This window comes from Gossypium raimondii, chromosome 1, assembly GCF_025698545.1.
Source record: "Gossypium raimondii isolate GPD5lz chromosome 1, ASM2569854v1, whole genome shotgun sequence".
NCBI lineage: Eukaryota > Viridiplantae > Streptophyta > Magnoliopsida > Malvales > Malvaceae > Gossypium > Gossypium raimondii.
The window spans coordinates 44,134,703-44,155,020 of NC_068565.1; the positions used below are offsets into that span (position 1 = coordinate 44,134,703).

Here is a 20,318-nt window from a genome sequence, read left to right on the forward strand (position 1 = left end):
TGTTGAATCCACAAAAATAAATTCTTATATTGAAATTAAATTAAATTTGTAATATAGCCCACAAATATTAGACTGATCAGTTTTATTATTTCGTACAACAAAAATTTATGCGAACCTATGAAAATAAATAAGGGGAATTTAATCTAAATATAAAACATGTAACTAAAATTCAAACAAAAACAACCACTAGAAATAAATTGACGCAATAAAAATAAACAAACAAAAATTAAAATTGTGCAATTTGATATAACAAAAGTTCCAGCTTCAGTTACGATTTTGACTTCGACTTCAAACAGATGTTGGATAATAAATTTTATCCTCCAACCGATAAGTCGATTATAGTGATCGAGGAATAACCTCAAACCACCAGTCCTTCCGTATGTAAATTTATTGCTAGAACAGCACGAAAACTAATCCTTACCATGCAAATAACCTTGAAATCAGCTTTCATGATTTAATTCCTCGGCAGCTTTGCGAACTTGAAGGACTCGACTCAAATCAACGGCCTCAACTTTGCAGGTAATATAAACTTGATTGTTAATTCACTTGACGGATTCAATCACTTACTCAATTGGTTATGTCAGTTTCTTCTTCAGTGGACCAAACACGACAATTATAGATTGTAACGGTTAACCAATTGTATGCCGTCCAACACCAAATCAAGGAGTCTTTTTTTTTTGATGCTAAAACGATGTTATTAAGCGACTGAGTTTATCTCCTAAACTAGAGAATTAACAAATACCGATATAAAAAATATTAAGTGCAAATTCAAAATCTTACGGTTTAAAAATCAAATTGTCGAAACCATTTTTTATTTTGAGAGAAAAACAAATTAGTTGTCGACTTTAAAAAAACAAAAATTGGGAGTCGCCACCAATCTTTTATTGAGGTGTGATTGGATCACCTAAAAAATAGCTTTGGTCTACGAGTTTTAGAAAAATGGATCCGAGTCGATTACATGCGAGGAAGGATTAGCACCCTCGTAACGCTCAAAATTGGTACCTAGTTAATTAATTAGTGTCTTAATGTCAAAAATTTAAAAATATGATCCTTAATAAAAACTTAAAAAACGTTACTTATTAAGACTCTTGTCATTTCGGAGAAAGAAAATGTCACACCCAATGCGTTAGGGCACGACATTCTAATTCCTCAAAAATGAATTAGTCCAAAATACTCGTGTAATAAAATTTAAAAGAATATTCATTTGTTTAAGATTTATAAAGAAATCGCGGCACAATACGTTAGGGCACAATTTTTCAAAATCCTAAACTTGGAATATTTCCTTTGTTATTATTTTTTTAAAAAATCTTTGTCTCGAGAAATCAATACGTCACATCCAATACGTTAGGATACAACATATTAAATTCCCGACAACAAGCTTTTCATTTAATTTTTCTGATTAATGAGCAATTCTCGATTGTTAGATTTAACGAAGAAAATTGGAACCCAATACGTTAGGGCTCAATTTCCTAGAAAATCCTAAATACAAGTATTATCTCAATTTTGAAAATTTTAAAATCGAGTAAAAAATGATGTAATGCTACATTAAGTGTAAAATACAATAATAAATACAACAATGGAATAGAAATAAACGAAATTAATGTACATAAAAAACAACGACATGTAAAGTATTAAATGAACAAAATATAAATGAAAACGTAAATCAATAAGCAAATGAAGGAAATAAACAAAAAAATATAAAGAGAAAAAGGTACAAAATATATACATGAAATTATAAAGAATAAAAGACATACACATGGGTTTACATATAAAATTTTGGACTATAGAATTTATAACAAAATATATATAATGCAAGTTTGTATTTAAGCAAATAAAAAACATAGACATGTGCGTATAAATATATAAAAATATTCATTAAAATATATATAAATACATACATGAACATATATACAAAAGTAAAAAAAATTTGAAACTAAATATAAAAGTATATATATGTATATAAAAGTTAGGAAGTAAAATAAAATAAAACATATGTATAAAATATATAAGCATACGTATACTATATATAAAACAATATATATTACATAAAAACGATGCATGCATGGATATAAAATAATAATAATAATAATAAATAATAATAATAATGATACAAGATTAATGATGCCACATAATAGTATTAATACTATTAAAATAATTAATTTAAGAATAAAAAATAAAATAACAAATAGAGGATTAAATAGCATCAATAATCAAAGACCAATTAATTTAAAACAAAGAGTATAAAATAAAAAAATATATATAAGGCCAAATAAAATGTAAACAAATTTGAAAATAATGAATTTGAAAATAAATAATAAGGGAAAAAGAGATTTGAAATCAACAATATACAAATCAATAAATTATACACAAATCAACAAAATAAGAACGCAAGAGAGTGAGAAATTTAAAGATATACTCTTAAGAGTTATTATTACTCCCAACTTCAGTCCCTTACAATGAAGGGAGAGGCCTCTATTTATAGTTGAGCCTCCCCAAATCCAACGGTACAAATCAATTATATCAACGGCTAAGATTAAAGGGTATCTACAAATTAAATCTCTAAGATTACAAAATCATATCTTCTAAGATTGCATATATCATATCTAAGATTGCATATCATATCTAAGATTACATATCCTTGAAGATTATGTTTCCATATGTGAGCCCGGGCTAAAATTGGGTATTACAGCTGCCCTTCTTTGCTCGTTGTCGTATAATAGGAACGGAGTAAAGACTTTAGAAATGGCCAATTTTTGCCCGGTCACGCTGGATCTTGGTGCTCTTCTTCTTCAAGCAGCCACATCCATCCTACTGTATCTTCAGAGGTATAGGAATTGGTTTTTCAATCCACTCCACCGCAACGTCGGAGAGATAGGATTGGTGACTCGTAACTTTTAATCTGCTTAACTGTAATTTCAGAGAGATATGCAATTTCAGGGGGATAAGACTTGCTTTCTTGAGTCTACTCCACTGCAACTTCAGGGAGATAAGACCCGATGTGATCTACTCTACTGCAACTTCAGAGAGATAAGATCTGTGGTTTTAATCCGCTCCACTGCAACTTCAGGGAGATAGAATTATTGGCTTTAATCTGCTCCACTGCATCTTCAGGGAAATAAGATTCGCCATCTTCAGTCTGCCTCACTGCAACTTCAGGAGGATAAGACTTGATTACTTAGTCTGCTCCACTGAAACTTCAGGAAGATAAGACTAGATGCGATCTGCTCTCTGTAACTTCAAAGAGATAAGATCTGTGATTTTAATCCGCTCCACTGCAACTTCAGGGAGATAGGATTATTGGCTTTAATCTGCTCCACTGCAACTTTAGGAAGATAATATTCGCCATCTTCAGTCTTTTAAATTGCAATGTTAGGGAAATAAGATTCGCTATCGTAGCTTCAATCTGTTCCACTACACCGCTAGGGAAGTAAGATTCACCGTTGCGGCTTCAATCTTTTTAATTGCAATGTTGGTGAAACAAGATCCGCCGTCGTAGCTTCAATTTGTTCCATTACACTGCCAGAGGAGTAAGATTCACCGTCGTGGTTTCAATCTGCTCCACTGTAATGCCAAAGAGATAGAATTTTCTGCCCACAGCTTCAATCCGCTCCACTTCAGCTAATTCAAGCCTTAACGCTAGGGAGATAAGATTCGCCGTCGTGGCTTCAATCTGTTCCGCTACAACGCCAGGGAAATAAGATTCGTCATTGTGGCTTTAATCTTTTCCATTGCAACGTCAAGGCGGTAAGACTAATGTCTTCGATCTGCTTCACTGCCAGTATAGGAAGGTAAGATCTACTATCTTCAACCTACTCCACTGCTGCTCAAGGAGACAAGGCTGGAGTTTCACCGGTTTGTTCTCTAGGGAACATGACCTGTATAATTCAATTCATAAACCTAATTATGCCTAGGATTAGGATGGTATGATCGAAATGCATCAAATGCTCCATGTATGAATGGTGTTTGCATGAATGTAGAATGCTATGTTTTTTGTGAGAATGATCCTTCTTTATCACTTAGGTTATCATTGATCGAAGTTTATTAAGGTTTTATCACTGACGTGCTACAACGCTTTCCTACATAGCTTGGCATTTTCAAAGAAACACTTAGTCAGATTGCCCCCGCTGTAAACCTCAAAGTTCAATCCACTAAGAAGCAAAATTTGTACCATCGTTCTCCCACTATAACCCAAGGGTAGAAATATATGGCTTTTCCTCAGTCCTCTCCTATCACAATTCAATGATACAGGATCTAAATCTCTCTGGTCCCTTACACCATTCCCAGGGTGACGTACCAAAGGCTCATGCACAAATGAATGCTTTCCTCTCTGAAGAAACCTCTTCCTATTGTCTGGTGATCATTGCTTGCTTGTTTATTTAAGCTTTTTCATCAACACGACATCTTGTCATTTTGTTCAATCAATGTTTTTGACAACAAAATCCAAAGAGAAAGTTCTAATTTAAACTCTTCCTTTTCAGAATTCTAACCTTTAAACATGGTGCGTTCTAAACAATAGTCCTGTTTCAAGTTCCTGTATTATTTAGAAACTTCTAAAGTAATATGCAAAACTTCCCTTGTGAAAGTTTTATTAGTCCATTAATCATTATTCCAATGCAACATGCTTGCAAAAAGGTCATAACAATGGATAAGAATAAAGTTAGTTCTGAGCATAGCTCGAAAGGAATAAATTAGCAAAAATAGTAAAGAATGATAACAAAGAAATTGATTGGGAATGCATAGAATGAAGTATTCCAAGAACAACAAATTCAATAGTATGAAAATTGGGTGCCCCAGATATTGCAACTTAAACTTCTCTGTACAAACTTTCTGAAGGCCCTCCTGAGTTTGATATGTGTTTGAGAGATCTACAGTACTCTGTCGATGCCTCAAGATGTTGCCTACTCTTTCCTGTTGATTCAGATATCACCACATGCCCTAATCTGATCAATATTCGAGTTGCTCTGATGCCCCATTTTGATCAATATTTGAGTCACCCTTTTCGGGTTTTCAACTCAAATCCCCTTTGGTCTCAAGGCGTCCTTTGCGGATTTTCACCTTGGCCTCTCCTTTTTCTTTTTCTCCTTTTTTTTTGAAATATTTTTGATTGAATCCGAACTCATAGAATTAGGCATGTCCTTGTTATCCCTCCTGGTCAAAATTGATGTTTTTCCAAATAAGATCATTTCCAGCTTGGGATGAATTTCTTCTTATATGGGAAGGATCTCCTTCAACACCAGGTCCCTCTCAAAGAATTCTCTAGGGCGGACCTTTTTGTGAGCTCGTATTATTTGCTTTTGGCGCATTTGACCATGATGGATAACTTTGAACATTCTTTTTCAATCGGAATTAATCCAAAAACTCAGAGAGAAAGAATATTGTCTTTAATAGGCAAAACCGCGATGAGCCCAAGAGAAGGTATTGCCCTGGCTGAGGTTTTTTTTTGGCGATATGTCATTAATCATGAACAGCCTACAAACTTTTTATATTGTGCTGTTGTTCAAATTTAGTACATTGTCAGATATTATCCTTTTGGTGTTCTATGTAATTCTTCAAGAATTTGCTAACTGTCGACTTTGTGACATTGACATATGAAGCAGCTTCCACCCATTTAGTAAAGTAATTGACGATCACAAAGATGAATCGATGACCGTCAGAATCTTTTGACGGGATCGACCAAATGACCTTCATGCCCCACATAAGGAGAAGTCATGTATCCCAATGATTTTTTTGCAAGGTAAAATCCGTTTCTCGACTTGTTCTACCATCCTTAACAAGCTCAGAAATAGGCTACAATCTATGTCATCTTCAAAGTCATGAGATCCCTCTAAACACATATCTCGCTCAAAAGGAGCTTCTAAGTCTGTAGCAGCGTCACTCATGTCATTGATATTTGGGGACCCATAGTAAGTGCAAAAGAATATACAAAAGAATGTGTGAATTTATAAATAATTATTTGTACAATATAATTATGAATGAAAGAATAATGTGGAAGAAAATCCAAAAGAATAAAAGAATATTGGCTCTAAAAATAAATGCAAAGATGTATTTTATTAGAATAATGATGTTTAGACATGAGCCTATTTCACAAAAGAATTCCTATCATTTTTAGGCTAAAAACAACAAGAATGTTCTGAACATTACTCTAAGTAAACTCTAGATGCTACAGAGATTTCTTCTACAATCCGATTATTTAAAACATTCTCAAGTTTATAATGGTGGATATCTAAAAAGGTCCCTTTTCAAGTGTATCTTCACATATGGCATTGATGTGATCATTGCATCCAATCCATTATCAATCATGATTGGGTAGTGGATTTTCTGTACTAGATGAGTCATCAAACTTGACAATACCCATGTTGATTAGTCTTTCAACTAGCTTTTTAAATGTAGTGCAATTCTCTATTGAGTGCCCTGTAATTCCCGCATGATAATCGCATTGTGCACTTACGTCATACCATTTGGGGTACGGAGGCTGTGGAGGCTTCACATGAAAAGGGGAAACAACATGCGCCTTGAATAAGCTTTGATACAGCTCATTATACGCCATTGAAATTGGCGAGAACTGGAGCTTCTCAATACCTTGTTTTACTTCTGATTCTTGTCTTGATGAATCCTGCTGATTAGCAACCATTTTTCTTGGTTGATTCACCGTAATTTATTTACTATACACATTCACGTTGTCCACCTCATCTTCTTTTTCCTTTGAGGCTTGCTTTCTGTTATTTCCTCCAGCATCAATCTTTCCGCTCCTTATGGCGCTTTCAATCATTTCACCATTCATGACTATGTCAGAGAAGCTTCTTGTGGCATTTCCTAACATATGTGTGATGAACGGGGCTTTCAATGTATTTATAAAGAGCATTGTCATTTTTTTTTCCAAGAGTGGTGGCTGAACTTGGACAGCGACCTCCCTCCACCTTTGTGCATATTGCCTAAAACTTTCACTGGGCTTCTTTTCCATGTTTTGTAGAATGATTCTATCAGGCACCATGTCAGTCACATGGCTGTACTGCTTTATGAATGCCTGCGCTAGATCTCTCCATGAATTAATCTGTGTACGGTTCAATCGATTGTACCACTTGGATGCTGCCCCTGTGAGGCTATCCTGGAAGCAATGTATCAGCAGTTGGTCGTTATTAACATACCCAGTCATCCGTCTACAAAACATAGTAATATGGGCTTCGGGGCTACTAGTTCCGTTGTACTTCTCAAATTCTGCATTTTGAACTTGTATGGGAGTACCAAATCTGAAACCAAGCTCAATTCTTTAACATCAATCCCATAGTAGCTATCAGCAAATTTCGTAACGATGTTTGATAGGCTAGTTGGTTTCCAGATTAACTGAAGAGTGATTTAAATTAATTAGAATCTTTTAATATTTTTTAAATGCATATGAAGTAATGCAATGTATGAAATGAATGCAAAAAAAAGGCGTCAATTTTGATTCAATTCCATTTAAGAAAACTCTACTAGAAATTAAATTTCTTTACATAAAGTGAATTACAAATAAGACTTTGCCCTAGTACCCAGAACTCTAATCTTTCTAAGTAACAAAGCTAATTCTTGACCCCGCTCCGATTCCAATTCATACTTCACACTCAGCATGTCAGCCTGTACTGCTAAAGTCTGTATGTGATCAGCTACTTCTCGAATCTGGACCACAGCTTCTTCCATAAGATGATCTCTGCTCTTAACTTGACTCTGAAAGTAGTGGAGCTGTTCATTATTACGGCTTTCATTTGCTTTCAAGTATTTGATCTGGATCTCACAATTTTGCATTGTCGCTTCTAACTCTTCGATTCTTTTCCTTATTTCCTCGATCTTACTCAAGCTTGCTTTCAACTCTATCACGAGATTTCGATTTCGATACTGACGAAGAGATCCTTCCAACTCGATCACCCTATCCTTTAACTCGCCCTTTTCCTTTTGGCTTTCTGGCAAACTCTTTTCTAAAGCCTCGTTTTGCCTCTGCATCTCTTGGAATTTCCGTTCTCATCTATCGGCTTTGTCCTTTTTTTCTCGAATTTCTGCTCGCCACTGCTCTGAAGTTTTTCCCAGCCTGGCAGTTCTCAGTGATAGACGTAACATTTTATAATCCGTCTTCAGACTACCCAGCTCCTCCTCAGCCTTGTTTTTCTCTTTCCTTAATTTCTCAGTTTCAAGCTTCTGAATGTCTATGTCTAATCTCAAGTTCGTCTTTTCCTCCTTCATTTGCTCTATCTTCTTTTCTAAATCCGTGTAACACCCCTTAACCCCGAACCGTCGTCGAAATAGGGTTACGAGGCATTACCGGAAGTATCAAACAGTTTACAACAAATCTGCCCAATCGCGCAGCAGTTACTAAATTACTTATAATTTTAACTACGGAACTCGAAATTTAATTCCATAAATTTTCCCTGAAACTAGACTCGTATATCTTCCTACCATAAAAATTTCATAATTTTTGGTCCAGCCAATTAGTACAGTTTATTAGTTAAAGTAAGCCCTGTTTCACCAATTGACTTCCCTGACCTCTTGTCACTAAAAATAAAATTTCTCATTGTAGGATTGTCATATGAAGTTATTACTTGTTTCTACAGAAAATAGACTCAATAAGGATTCTATACATATAAACTACAACTCATAATTATTTTTGTACCATTTTAGTGATTTTCTAAACTTAGAACAGGGGACTCCAAAAACAGTTCTGACTCTGTCTTACTAAAATTCACATATCTTAAAATATAAAATTCATTTTGCTAAACCGTTATTTTCTATAAAATAGACTCAACAAACTTTCATTTCATATATCATTCACCCTCTAATTAATTTTATACTATCCTAGGTGATTTTTCAAAGTCACATTACTGTAGCTGCTTGAAATCTGTTTATTTGCAAACTTTTACTCTTTCATGATTTCCATGCATGATTTATCATCTAAATATACATATTACCAAACATTATCACATACTCACACATCTTTCTTTAGCAATCTCATAGATACAAACATTCAAAATGACTAATCCCTATACATCACTTAGGTATATACATTACTTAAGTACATGCCACATTATCAACAGAAAGGTACATCACTAAAATGTCTCTGAGGTCGGCATTACTTTGGATGCTGGATCGAACACTGGTTTTTTTTACTAACCTGCGCACGGAAACAACCGTACGCTGAGTATAAGTATACTCAGTGGTATTACCATAATTCAAATTAATAACATTAATCGATAAATTATATATATATATATATATTTCATTTATGTCTACAATTATTCATTAATGATCTCATACATTAAATCAACTTGATAATTAATAACAATAAGCAATAATTCAAATCTTATATTTAATTGTATTCATGCATTGTTTCACTATCTAAATTTTATTGGATTTTCAAGATCTTATTCTAATAACTCATTCCAATCCATACAAACTCATTCATTTCATCAACTCATTCATTATCCTTTCTATTTATATTCAATTTATACTTTAAATCTTTTAACACTCCATTTATTCATTAAATCCATAACTAAATTTCAATAACTTGTATTCAGTTAAATTCACATATTATTTCACTCTTTCAAATTATTTTATTTTCACTTCTCATTTCTTAACAATAGCTATTTCAATTCATATTCAAGATCATTCAATAAAAATTTATATTATCAAAATTATTCATTTACCCTATTAACTTGACTCGGATTTTGGCGGATACACGGATCCAACCAAAACACACCAATACGGCACATTATGCCTAAAACGGTACATATAAACTTTATAAGACTTACCTTAACACATTAATGATTCACTTTTGTCCACAGCTTATAATCTTAGCCCAAAGTAGATTTTACAGAACACCCCGGATATACAGAACAAATACAGAGAGCACAAATGTGCTAAACAGAGAGCACTGCCGTGCTAAATATCAGAGAGCACCAACGTGCTAATAATCAGAGAGCACCAACGTGCTAATATCAGAGAGCACCAACGTGCTAATATCAGAGAGCGCGCTAAAGTTCCTTAATAAGTTCCTTAATGGCATGCCACTAATATCCTGGTAGTTCTAAATTCCATCTACTTGGGCATTAAATCTGAATCTCATTTATTTAAATACTTTACAAAATTATTTCAAAAATGATTTATCATTTCTCCGTCATTACAATTTACTACTTATTCCACCATTCACATATATCACACTTATTCACAATTTAATTCACTTTTATTCCATTCATATATATATTTTTAATTCATTTTCCAATCGAATTCATGTACAATTCAATATCAATATTCATCTATTTTTTAATACTAAACATATTATTCAAAATTCAACAATTACTATTAATAAATTCAATACCAATACGTATTTATCATTCAATTCATCGTGATGCTTACCTCAATTTGCTTATCATGTATATTAATTTAAATTTTAACAATTAATAATTAAATTGAATTATGGTAATACTAACCGAATTTCTCTCGAGTCACTCCTTGTCCACTTTCTCCTTTCCTTTCTCGGACAATGACTCGTACGACATTAGCTACGTAATTAAACAATTAAAATCATTAATACACAATTTCATTAAAATATTTCCGTATACCTAAATTTTACCCAAATTCTAATTTAATCCCTTATCAATACTAATTTTATTTTTCCATTCTAACTCTATATTCTCTCTTAATTCTTACTATAAACTCAGTTTAATTCTTCAATTTCCCCATAAATCCCTAATTTCGGGATTCTTTCAATTTAATCCCTATCAATTCAAAACTTATATTTTATTTTACAAATCAATCTTTTACTAACTTCTAACTTAAAATTCAATCATTTTAACCTCTAGTTCATCAATTAATTCAACATAACTCATGTCTAACAATCTACTAACTTTCAAAATATCAACATAAATCAAGTAGTATTTATCTCTAGGATTCCAAAAACTCAAAAATTATAAGAAAAAGGCTTAATTTGACTTACCAATTGAGCTTGGAACCTTAAAACCTTAAATTTCCCTTTTTCTTTTTCTTTTTCTTTCTTTCTTTCTTTCTTTCCTTCCTTCTCTGCCCGTTTTGCTCTCTGTTTCTTTCTCTGTTTCGTCTCTTCTATTCTGTTTCTTTTCTTTTTTTTTCTATTCTTTCTTTTGTTTTATGTATATATATATAATATAATATAATATATTAATAATATAATATAAAACATAATCATTACTATAATATAATAATATTTTTTTAACACATAAAAATCTCAGATTTTTATGCTTATGCCGCCTCAACTTTGGAAAAAGGCATAATTGCCTATTTGGTCCTTTTAACTTTTCTTTAATCTATAATTAAACTTTTATCCCTATTGCAATTTAATCCTTTTCATAATTAACCATCGAAACGTTAAAATTTCTTAACTAAACTTTAATACTACCCTATTAACACTCGTAAATATTTATAAAAATATTTACGGCTCGATTATGATATCGAGGTCTCGATACCTCGCTTTTTACCCAATTTACCTAATAATTTCTTTTAAATCACAAAATTCACTCATTTAAAATATTTCTAAAATCAAGTGAACTTATAATTATTAATTAATAAATTTTTCTAACGTTTTCATCGGATTTAGTGATCTCAAATCACTATTCTGACACTACTGAAAATTGGGTTGTTACAATCCGCATTTCTTCTTTCAAAATCTTGTCTTATGATTTCTAACTCAGAAGGGATGACTCGCAAATGCTCCTCTGTTGACTGGCGACTTTCCTGACTTACCTTGGGTATATTGTCATTGATTCTCTTACCCCACAATTCATTATACTTAGGAGTTATCATCGGACCCACAGCTAACCCCCTCATTCGGCGAGTTTGTTTCCACGCACTAGACATCTTTTGAATTTTCTTTTTATAACCATCATCTTTGTACGAAAATTCACAATTAGCTATCCCTTGGGTCGCAGGTATAAATTGCCTTGACCTATATTGCCTTAGCACCAATAATGGGGCATATCCAATAGCTCCACAAACTCCAAGCAGTGGAACCCAATTGAAATTACCGCACATATACAAGATCTCATCTGGTAACAACCAAGGAGCTCTCCACTCAACGTCCTCCTCCTGAAGATTCTGAAGAATTACCATCCATTTCTCCTCCGAAATGTCATCTCTCCTGGGCGTAGCTACTATCTCCTTTAGTGGTGAATAATTTTCAAAGAAAACCCGATACGAAACCTTATCCACCTTCCAAAAGTGACTGTAAAACCATGCGAGTAGAAGCTGTGCACATTCAATAAATCTACCATCACCCGTTCTTCGACATGCACTTAATGACCTAAAGGTTTCTGTAAAAATCACCGGAATCAGTGTAACCTTCTTATCAAGCCGGTCGAATAAATTGGTGACTGCTTCATCCACATACCCCAAGGCTTTGGGGAAGACAACCAAACCGTATATACTTAAAGCAAAGACATCTAACCTCTTTCTCACGTCTAGGTGTGTTAGAATTGCATCTTTCAAACTTCTCCAAGGAATGTATTTACTATCCCCCTTTTGCTTAATCCGTGCAGCAACCCACTGCTCACTCATTCCTGTTATACTCATTAGCTTCTTTGAAAAGGTTGGCACATTTACCGCTCTCGAGTAGACCCTGTCCACTTGAAACTTTGAACATCGGAGTAAAGCCACATATTCCTCTATCGTAGGCACCAAATTGACCTTCCCAAATGTAAAGCAGCTGTAAGCAGGATTCTAGAACTGGGCAAGGGCTTGAAACAAATGCTTGTCTACCTTTACATCAAGCAAATAAGGCAGATCCTTATAAAATAGCTGTCTAACCTCATCACTCCACTGACCCCAGATTTCCTTCAATTCTTGCAAATTGTTTTGAGTTACACTGATGCGCGTAAAGTCCCATAATTCTGATACATACTCGTCAGCCAAACTATCACCCTTTTCTTACTGTGTTGTTTCAGACCAAGTTCGGACAGCCGCATTATCCTCCACTTTATCAAGAAACCCTTTTTCCATGATAAGCTTTCTATCTAGCAACTGAATATGAACCGACGCCTTTTATAATGAAATGAAATGTCATGATATGTAAATAAAACACGAAAAGTCAGTATCATATAAACATAGAATATAATAGTAAAATACCTACTCAGATATCTACTAGGGTTTAGTATAGTTCTACCTAGGGTGGATTCCTAAGGTTCATTATATGAGGTTTGTCTTCTAGAGCAAGGGTACCCGAACTAGCAGATTCCTCAATCCTCACCCATTATAGGCTCATATGGACCGAGTTCAGTTCAAGGGAATACATTTCCCTATGGCTGCACGGAGATGAAAATCTCACGAAGACATAGGTACGGATGTATCCAGGAAGCGGTCCACTAACCTGCACGGAGGTGAAAACCTCACGAAGGACTAGTTTCTCGCTCCCACTTAAAAGGGTAAAATTATTCAACTCATGTAATGTGTAATGCAAACAATACTTAAATCCATGAATGCAACAGGATACCATGATTAAAAAAAAACAAAATCTTCTCGACCATAAGACAAGAATTAATCAACTTTGTGGCTCGACTCTCTTATTTAAAAAAAAAATCCCCAGCGGAGTCGCCAAGCTGTCGAAACCATTTTTTATTTTGAGAAAAAAACAAATTAGTTGTCGACTTTAAAAAAATAAAAATTGGGAGTCGCCACTAATCTTTTATTGAGGTGTGATTGGATCACCTAAAAAATAGCTTTGGTCTACGAGTTTTAGAAAAATGGATCCGGGAGTCTATTACGTACGAGGAAAGATTAGCACCCTCGTAACGCCCAAAATTGGTACCTAGTTAATTATTTAGTGTCTTAATGTCGAAAATTTAAAAATATGATCCTTAATAAAAACTTAAAAAACGTTACTTATTAAGACTCTTGTCATTTCGGAGAAAGAAAATGTCACACCCAATGCGTTAGGGCACGACATTCTAATTCCTCAAAAATGAATTAGTCCAAAATACTCGTGTAATAAAATTTAAAAGAATATTCATTTGTTTAAGATTTATAAAGAAATCGCAGCCCAATACGTTAGGGCACAATTTCTCAAAATCCTAAACTTGGAATATTCCTTTGTTATTATTTTTTAAAAAAATCTTTGTCTCGAGAAATCGATACGTCACATCCAATACGTTAGGATACAACATATTAAATTCCCGATAACAAGCTTTTCATTTAATTTTTTAATTAATGAGCAATTCTCAATTGTTAGATTTAACGAAGAAAATTGGAACCCAATACGTTAGGGCTCAATTTCCTTGAAAATCCTAAATACGAGTATTATCTCAATTTTGAAAATTTTAAAATCGAGTAAAAAATGATGTAATGCTACATTAAGTGTAAAATACAATAATAAATACAACAAAGGCATAGAAATAAACGAAATTAATGTACATAAAAAACAATGACATGTAAAGTATCAAATGAACAAAATATAAATGAAAACATAAATCAATAAGCAAATGAAAGAAATAAACAAAAAATATAAAGAGAAAAAGGTACAAAATATATACATGAAATTATAAAGAATAAAAGACATACAAATGGGTTTACATATAAAATTTTGGACTATAGAATTTATAACAAAATATATATAATGCATTTACGAAAATAAAGAAAAATATATAAATATACATATATATATTATAACATATGTGTTGAAAATATAAGTTTATATTTAAGCAAATAAAAAACATAGACATAATGCGTATAAATATATAAAAATATTCATTAGAAAAGTATCTAAATACATACATGTACATATATACAAAAGTAAAAAAAATTGAAACTAAATATAAAAGTATATATATGTATATAAAAGTTAGGAAGTAAAATAAAACAAAACATATGTATAAAATATATATAAACATACGTATACTATATATAAAACAATATATATTACATAAAAACGATGCATGCGCATGAATATAATAATAATAATAACAATAATAATAATAATACAAGATTAATGATGCCACATAATAGTATTAATAGTATTAAAATAATTAATTTAAGAATAAAAAACTAAAATAACAAATAGAGGATTAAATAGCATCAATAATCAAAGACCAATGAATTTAAAATAAAGAGTATAAAATAAAAATATATATAAGGCCAAATAAAATGTAAACAAATTTGAAAATAATGAATTTGAAAATAAATAATAAGGGAAAAAGAGATTTGAAATCAACAATATACAAATCAATAAATTATACACAAATCAACAAAATAAGAACGCAAGAGAGAGAGAAATTTAAGGAAATACTCTTAAGAGTTATTATTACTCCCAACTTCAGTCCCTTACAATGAAGGGAGAGGCCTCTATTTATAGTTGAGCCTTCCCAAATTCAACGGTACAGATCAATTATATCAACGGCTAAGATTAAAGGGTATCTACAAATTAAACCTCTAAGATTACAAAATCATATTTTCTAAGATTGCATATATTATATCTAAGATTGCATATCATATCTAAGATTACATATCCTTGAAGATTATGTTTCCATATGTGAGCCCGGACTAAAATTAGGTATTACACAAATTAATTATCAAACTAAAATTAAAATATTTTTTTTATAAATTATAAGAGGAGAGAAAAGCCATAAGAAAATTGGTAAAAAAAATTAAAGTTGGAAAGAAAAGCAAAAGCTGTGCGGCTACAATCCAAATTCAAAGTCTTCCTATGTGACTCAAACCAAAAATCAAGCCAAAAGCTTATTTATTCTTTTTTGTTTTATGCGTAGCTTCGTCCTCACGTTTCCCTATATAATAATAATAGATTATATGATTTTTTTTTGTCTTTCAAGGTAAATCCAATCCGTAATTAAAATTTAAAGAAATAAAAGTAATTATTAAAATAGTTTTAATGTCCACTTTAATCCACAATTTAAACTTGTTTTCCAACGCATTAAATAATATTATACTTATATAAAAAATTACCAATAATGTATCAAAATCAACAGAATTTATATCCAAAAATAATTAAAATACATAACAAAATTATATAAATTAAGCATAATATCAACACCTTGAGGAGCTTCTCTCCTCTTAATTTGTATCGTAGTTTAAGGACACAGCAGGTGTTACGTGCATTTACTTTGTTTACCAATGTTAGACTTTCATTTGTTCTGCTTTCAAGAGATGACCGATTCACTTGGAATGAAGTGAAAATAAAAACACCCAAAAATTAAAAATCGTAGACAAGAACAAGACTAGATATTTTCAGTGCATCATAAAGCAAACGGAAGTTGACTTTTTGAGAATGAAATAGGTGAAAAGAGACCGGCAATAACTGAAAATGAAACATCTTTTGGTCGGGATCATTTTGTAAGGAAACATCTTTTGTTAGTACACTATGATATTTTGAATAATTTACACCTAGAAAGAGATGTTTTGACATAGAAAATCATTTACAAGATTCAAAGCCAATTTACTTGGAATCCATGACAAAGTGACTGTTGATCTGCATCTACTTGATTGAAATAAACATCTGACGAGCAGCGGTAAGTAGGAATGGAATTGAGCACTGCTTTCTCCATATCCTTAGCTAATCCTCGTTTCACAATGGAGACAATGTAGTTCATGACGACTGAATCACATGGCAACTTTATAGGCCCATCACCTGGCAGTCCAAACTCCTCTTCAGACATCTTGAAGAGTTCAAGAAAACTGCTGTTGCTGAGAAATGCCAAGGGAATCACAAAACATCTCTTATCTATTGTATAGATAGCAAAGCAGCCTTTATCAACTACTGATGATTCATTAGAATGTTTTGCAGCATCAATATATATTTTACTGGTTCTTGTTGAAGCGATTCTTTTACTTCCAATGGATGCTATCTTCTGCCACTTTCTTGTCATTCTGATAAGATTCTTTGAGGTAATCATGCTTGTTTCCATTTGTGTTGCGGCCTAAAATCTTAGAAAAAGAAAAGGAAAAAGAAGGTTGGTTCTTTTATAGTTTCTAGTACTAATGAAGGAAGGAAATTAGCCTGCTATTTATACAGGAGGAACAAATGTTCCTTGAACTGCTGGCCTTGCTTCTATTGGTAATTTCAAAGATGAAGCATGTAATTTCTAGTATTGGAATGCATGTTTACACGTTTCTAGAGATTCTTTCATCGTTAGTTAACACAAATTAGGGAATTGCAAGAGTGAAATGAAATTTCTTATGTGCTATAGAATATTGTATTAGTCTTGTTGCTGTAAATTGACAAGTAATAAAAAAAATGAATCATATGTTTAACAAACTAAACGACATCACATGGTGTACTAAACATTGTCTTGTTGTGGATCCAAAGCCTGTGAACAAAACTATGTAAACAAGAAAACCTGCAGATGACTAAAAGAAGAAGTTATGCTGGATTTAGAAATTTAATATTACTGTAAGACTGATACTAGTTAGTTATTAGTTATGTTAAGATGCCGAACAACGAAAGGACAGGTGGAACCAACAGAACAAGAAAAAAATTCCTTGAAAGGTTCTTTGCTTCTACAGATTTCTCCAATTCCTATCCGAGTTGGTTACATGGTGGATGTACTGTTACTTACTAAGCATGGTTGATGGACTGCAATACTTCATATTAGACATTCTTTTACCTGTTGTCCTTTTCTGGCCAGTGCATTGCTATTCAATTGCTCCTTTCTGATAAATGATGTCACAATTTTATGCTTACCAAATTTCATTCTTTGCCAATTGCAGTCACTAATGCCGGAAATATATTATCCAGAGGTGTCTAGTAGAAGTTTAATGGTTAATACAGATGTGAGGTTACTGGATTCCTATGAAAAATGTGAAATCTTGAAAGTGCTTTAATATTTTACTTTCATATGTATTTGCATTTGGTAGTAGTAGATGGTAGATGGTAACCATGAGAAATAAACTCATTTTAGTTATCAAAAAGGGCAACTGTTTCATGAAGTTAGCATTTTACAACGAACCCTCTTTGGGGCATATAATACAGATGTTTAATAATCATTTACAAATTTCTTTTCTTTCCTTTTGGGGTTGCAGATTGCATATTTTTTCCATGGTAAATATGCTCCGAACCCGCAAACAAGCGATTCTTTTTCAGCATGTCCTTCATGGAAGTGTCATGGGCCGCAGTTCGTTGTAGCCCCATGACAGTAGTATGTACTGCACGATGAGCAGCTATTGCTAGTAATAGAATTGACCACTGCTTTCTCCAAATCTTTAGCTAATCCTCGTCGTACCAACAACACTATGTAACTCATTATGACAGAATCGCACAGGAATGTTAAAGGCCGATTGCTCGACAGCCCGAACTCCTCTTCCGACATCTTGAGGAGTGCCTGGAAAATACTGTTGTTGAGAAATGCCAAAGGAATCAAAAAACGCTTCTTATCCATCGTGTAGGCAACAAAATAGCCTTTACCAACAACTGAAGATTTATTAGAGTTATCTGCATTAGCCATCATTGGGTTATTACTCCTTGGTGAAGTAATTCTTTTCCTTCCAATGGCAACTATCTTGTTCCACTTCCTAGCCATTTTGATGAGCTCCTTTGTGCTAACCATGATTGCTTTCTGACTAAGAAATAAATGAGGTAGAGCAAGAAGTTTGAAACGGGAATTCTAATGGTGAGGAGGGGAAGTCATTGTTGTGATATTTATAGATGGCATAAACAAAAACAACTTTATTTGTCCCTTTCATTCCACTGTGAATATCTAAGAAAAAGGGTATAATTATTTCTCTTGGAATTGATGTTCTCGGAGACATATTTTTCACTTGGTTGACAAGTAACTAGGTTTGAGCTCCTCCTCCTAATTTCTGTCTTGTACTTTAAAGACATAGCAGGTGTACAAGTACCGAAAGGTCATATTCCTCTCTCATAACCACTAAAATACATATAAACAAAAAGATTCTAAACAAGGCTAGATCTATATTAGATCCAGATTTAAAGTTAGTTAAAAAACCAACTTAGTTTCACTGCTAGTTTGTAGAAAAAATCTATTTACTTGGAAAGAAGTGATGAAAACAGCTAAAACAACAAACTTGGGTCCTAGACAAGGTTAACATCTAGTGATTTACACGTGGAGTGATAACCAATGCAAACTGTTAAATAAGTTTTTCCTTTTTCAATCTCCATATGAATGCTAAAAGACAAAGGCATAAGAGGAGCCAAGGAGATTTATAACAAGAACCTGGATTTGCTGTCTCCGTTGAAATTCTGTTTCTTGAAAAAAAAATATGGCCAGTTTACCTGCTTCTTGCTTGTCATAAAAGATAGTGACGACGAACTGCAATTCGCTTAAATATTTTCAGATTATCAATTATGAATTTAAAAGAAAATGGTGAGGATAACAGAGGAAGATATTTCACGGCAGCCAGAAGTTTGGCTTGAAATATCTGGAAAAGGGAACATTTTACCTGTATTGGTCTCGAAGTAATAAACATGGATAACAATGAACCTTTACATTAGCCATCCATGTGTATAACAATATCATTAGCTGAGATAAGATCATATTAACTTCAAAAGATTACAGTGTAATTAATGATGCTAGAAACATATCATGTAACGTTGCAAGATATATGGATATCATTTTAGAACAGAAGCTGCTTTTTCAATTGCATCAAAGATCAAATGGAAGTTAACTTCCTGATATGTTGCAAGAGTTTTTTTTTTGAACAACAACACACTATATTTTGCAAGAGTTGCATGTTCATCAAGGGGAAAAAAATGATGTTTATTACATTTTACAAAGTTGGTAGGATTTACAAGGAAATATCTTTTGGTATAATACAATATGTTGCTTTGAATAATATATACCTAGAAAGAGATGATGGTATTTGCTCTATTATATACCGGAATCTTTTTACATGTTTCAAAGCCAGTTCACTTAGAATCCACAAACAAGTACTGATTGTTGATCTGCATGTCCTTGATCGGCATAAGTGTCCAATGAACAACTATAAGTAGTAATGAAATTGAGCACTGCTTTCTCCAAATCCTTTGCTAATCCTCGTTTCACAATGGAGACAATGTAATTCATGACAACTGAATCACATGGCAATGTTATAGGCCCATCACTTGGCAGTCCAAACTCCTCTTCAGACATGTTAAACAGTTCACGAAAAACGCTATTGCTGAGAAACGCCAAGGGAATCACAAAACGTTTCTTATCCATTGTGTAGATAGAAAAACAGCCTTTATCAACTATGGATGATTTATTAGAATGATTAGCAGCAGCCATCTTTCTAGTAGGCCTTGTTGAAGCAATTCTTTTCCTTCCAATGGATGCCATCTTCTGCCACTTTCTTGTCATTCTCATAAGCTTCTTTGAGGTAATCATGCT

General features: G+C 32.9%; 3 protein-coding genes across 3 annotated transcripts; all 3 read right to left on the reverse strand.

Annotated features, from left to right (window-relative positions):
* Positions 1–16,421: 16,421 nt before the first annotated feature.
* LOC105785962 (auxin-responsive protein SAUR68) lies at positions 16,422–16,889 on the reverse strand. The gene has a single exon (XM_012612175.2). The coding sequence runs from the start codon at positions 16,887–16,889 to the stop codon at positions 16,422–16,424; it is 468 nt and encodes a 155-aa protein (XP_012467629.2).
* Positions 16,890–18,039: 1,150 nt separating this feature from the next.
* Positions 18,040–18,539, reverse strand: LOC105787052 (auxin-responsive protein SAUR64). The gene has a single exon (XM_012613507.2). It carries the CDS (start codon positions 18,537–18,539, stop codon positions 18,096–18,098), a length of 444 nt encoding a protein of 147 aa, XP_012468961.1. The 3' UTR covers positions 18,040–18,095.
* A 1,323-nt stretch (positions 18,540–19,862) lies between these two features.
* Positions 19,863–20,315, reverse strand: LOC105787053 (auxin-responsive protein SAUR68). The gene has a single exon (XM_012613508.1). It carries the CDS (start codon positions 20,313–20,315, stop codon positions 19,863–19,865), a length of 453 nt encoding a protein of 150 aa, XP_012468962.1.
* Positions 20,316–20,318: the final 3 nt, after the last annotated feature.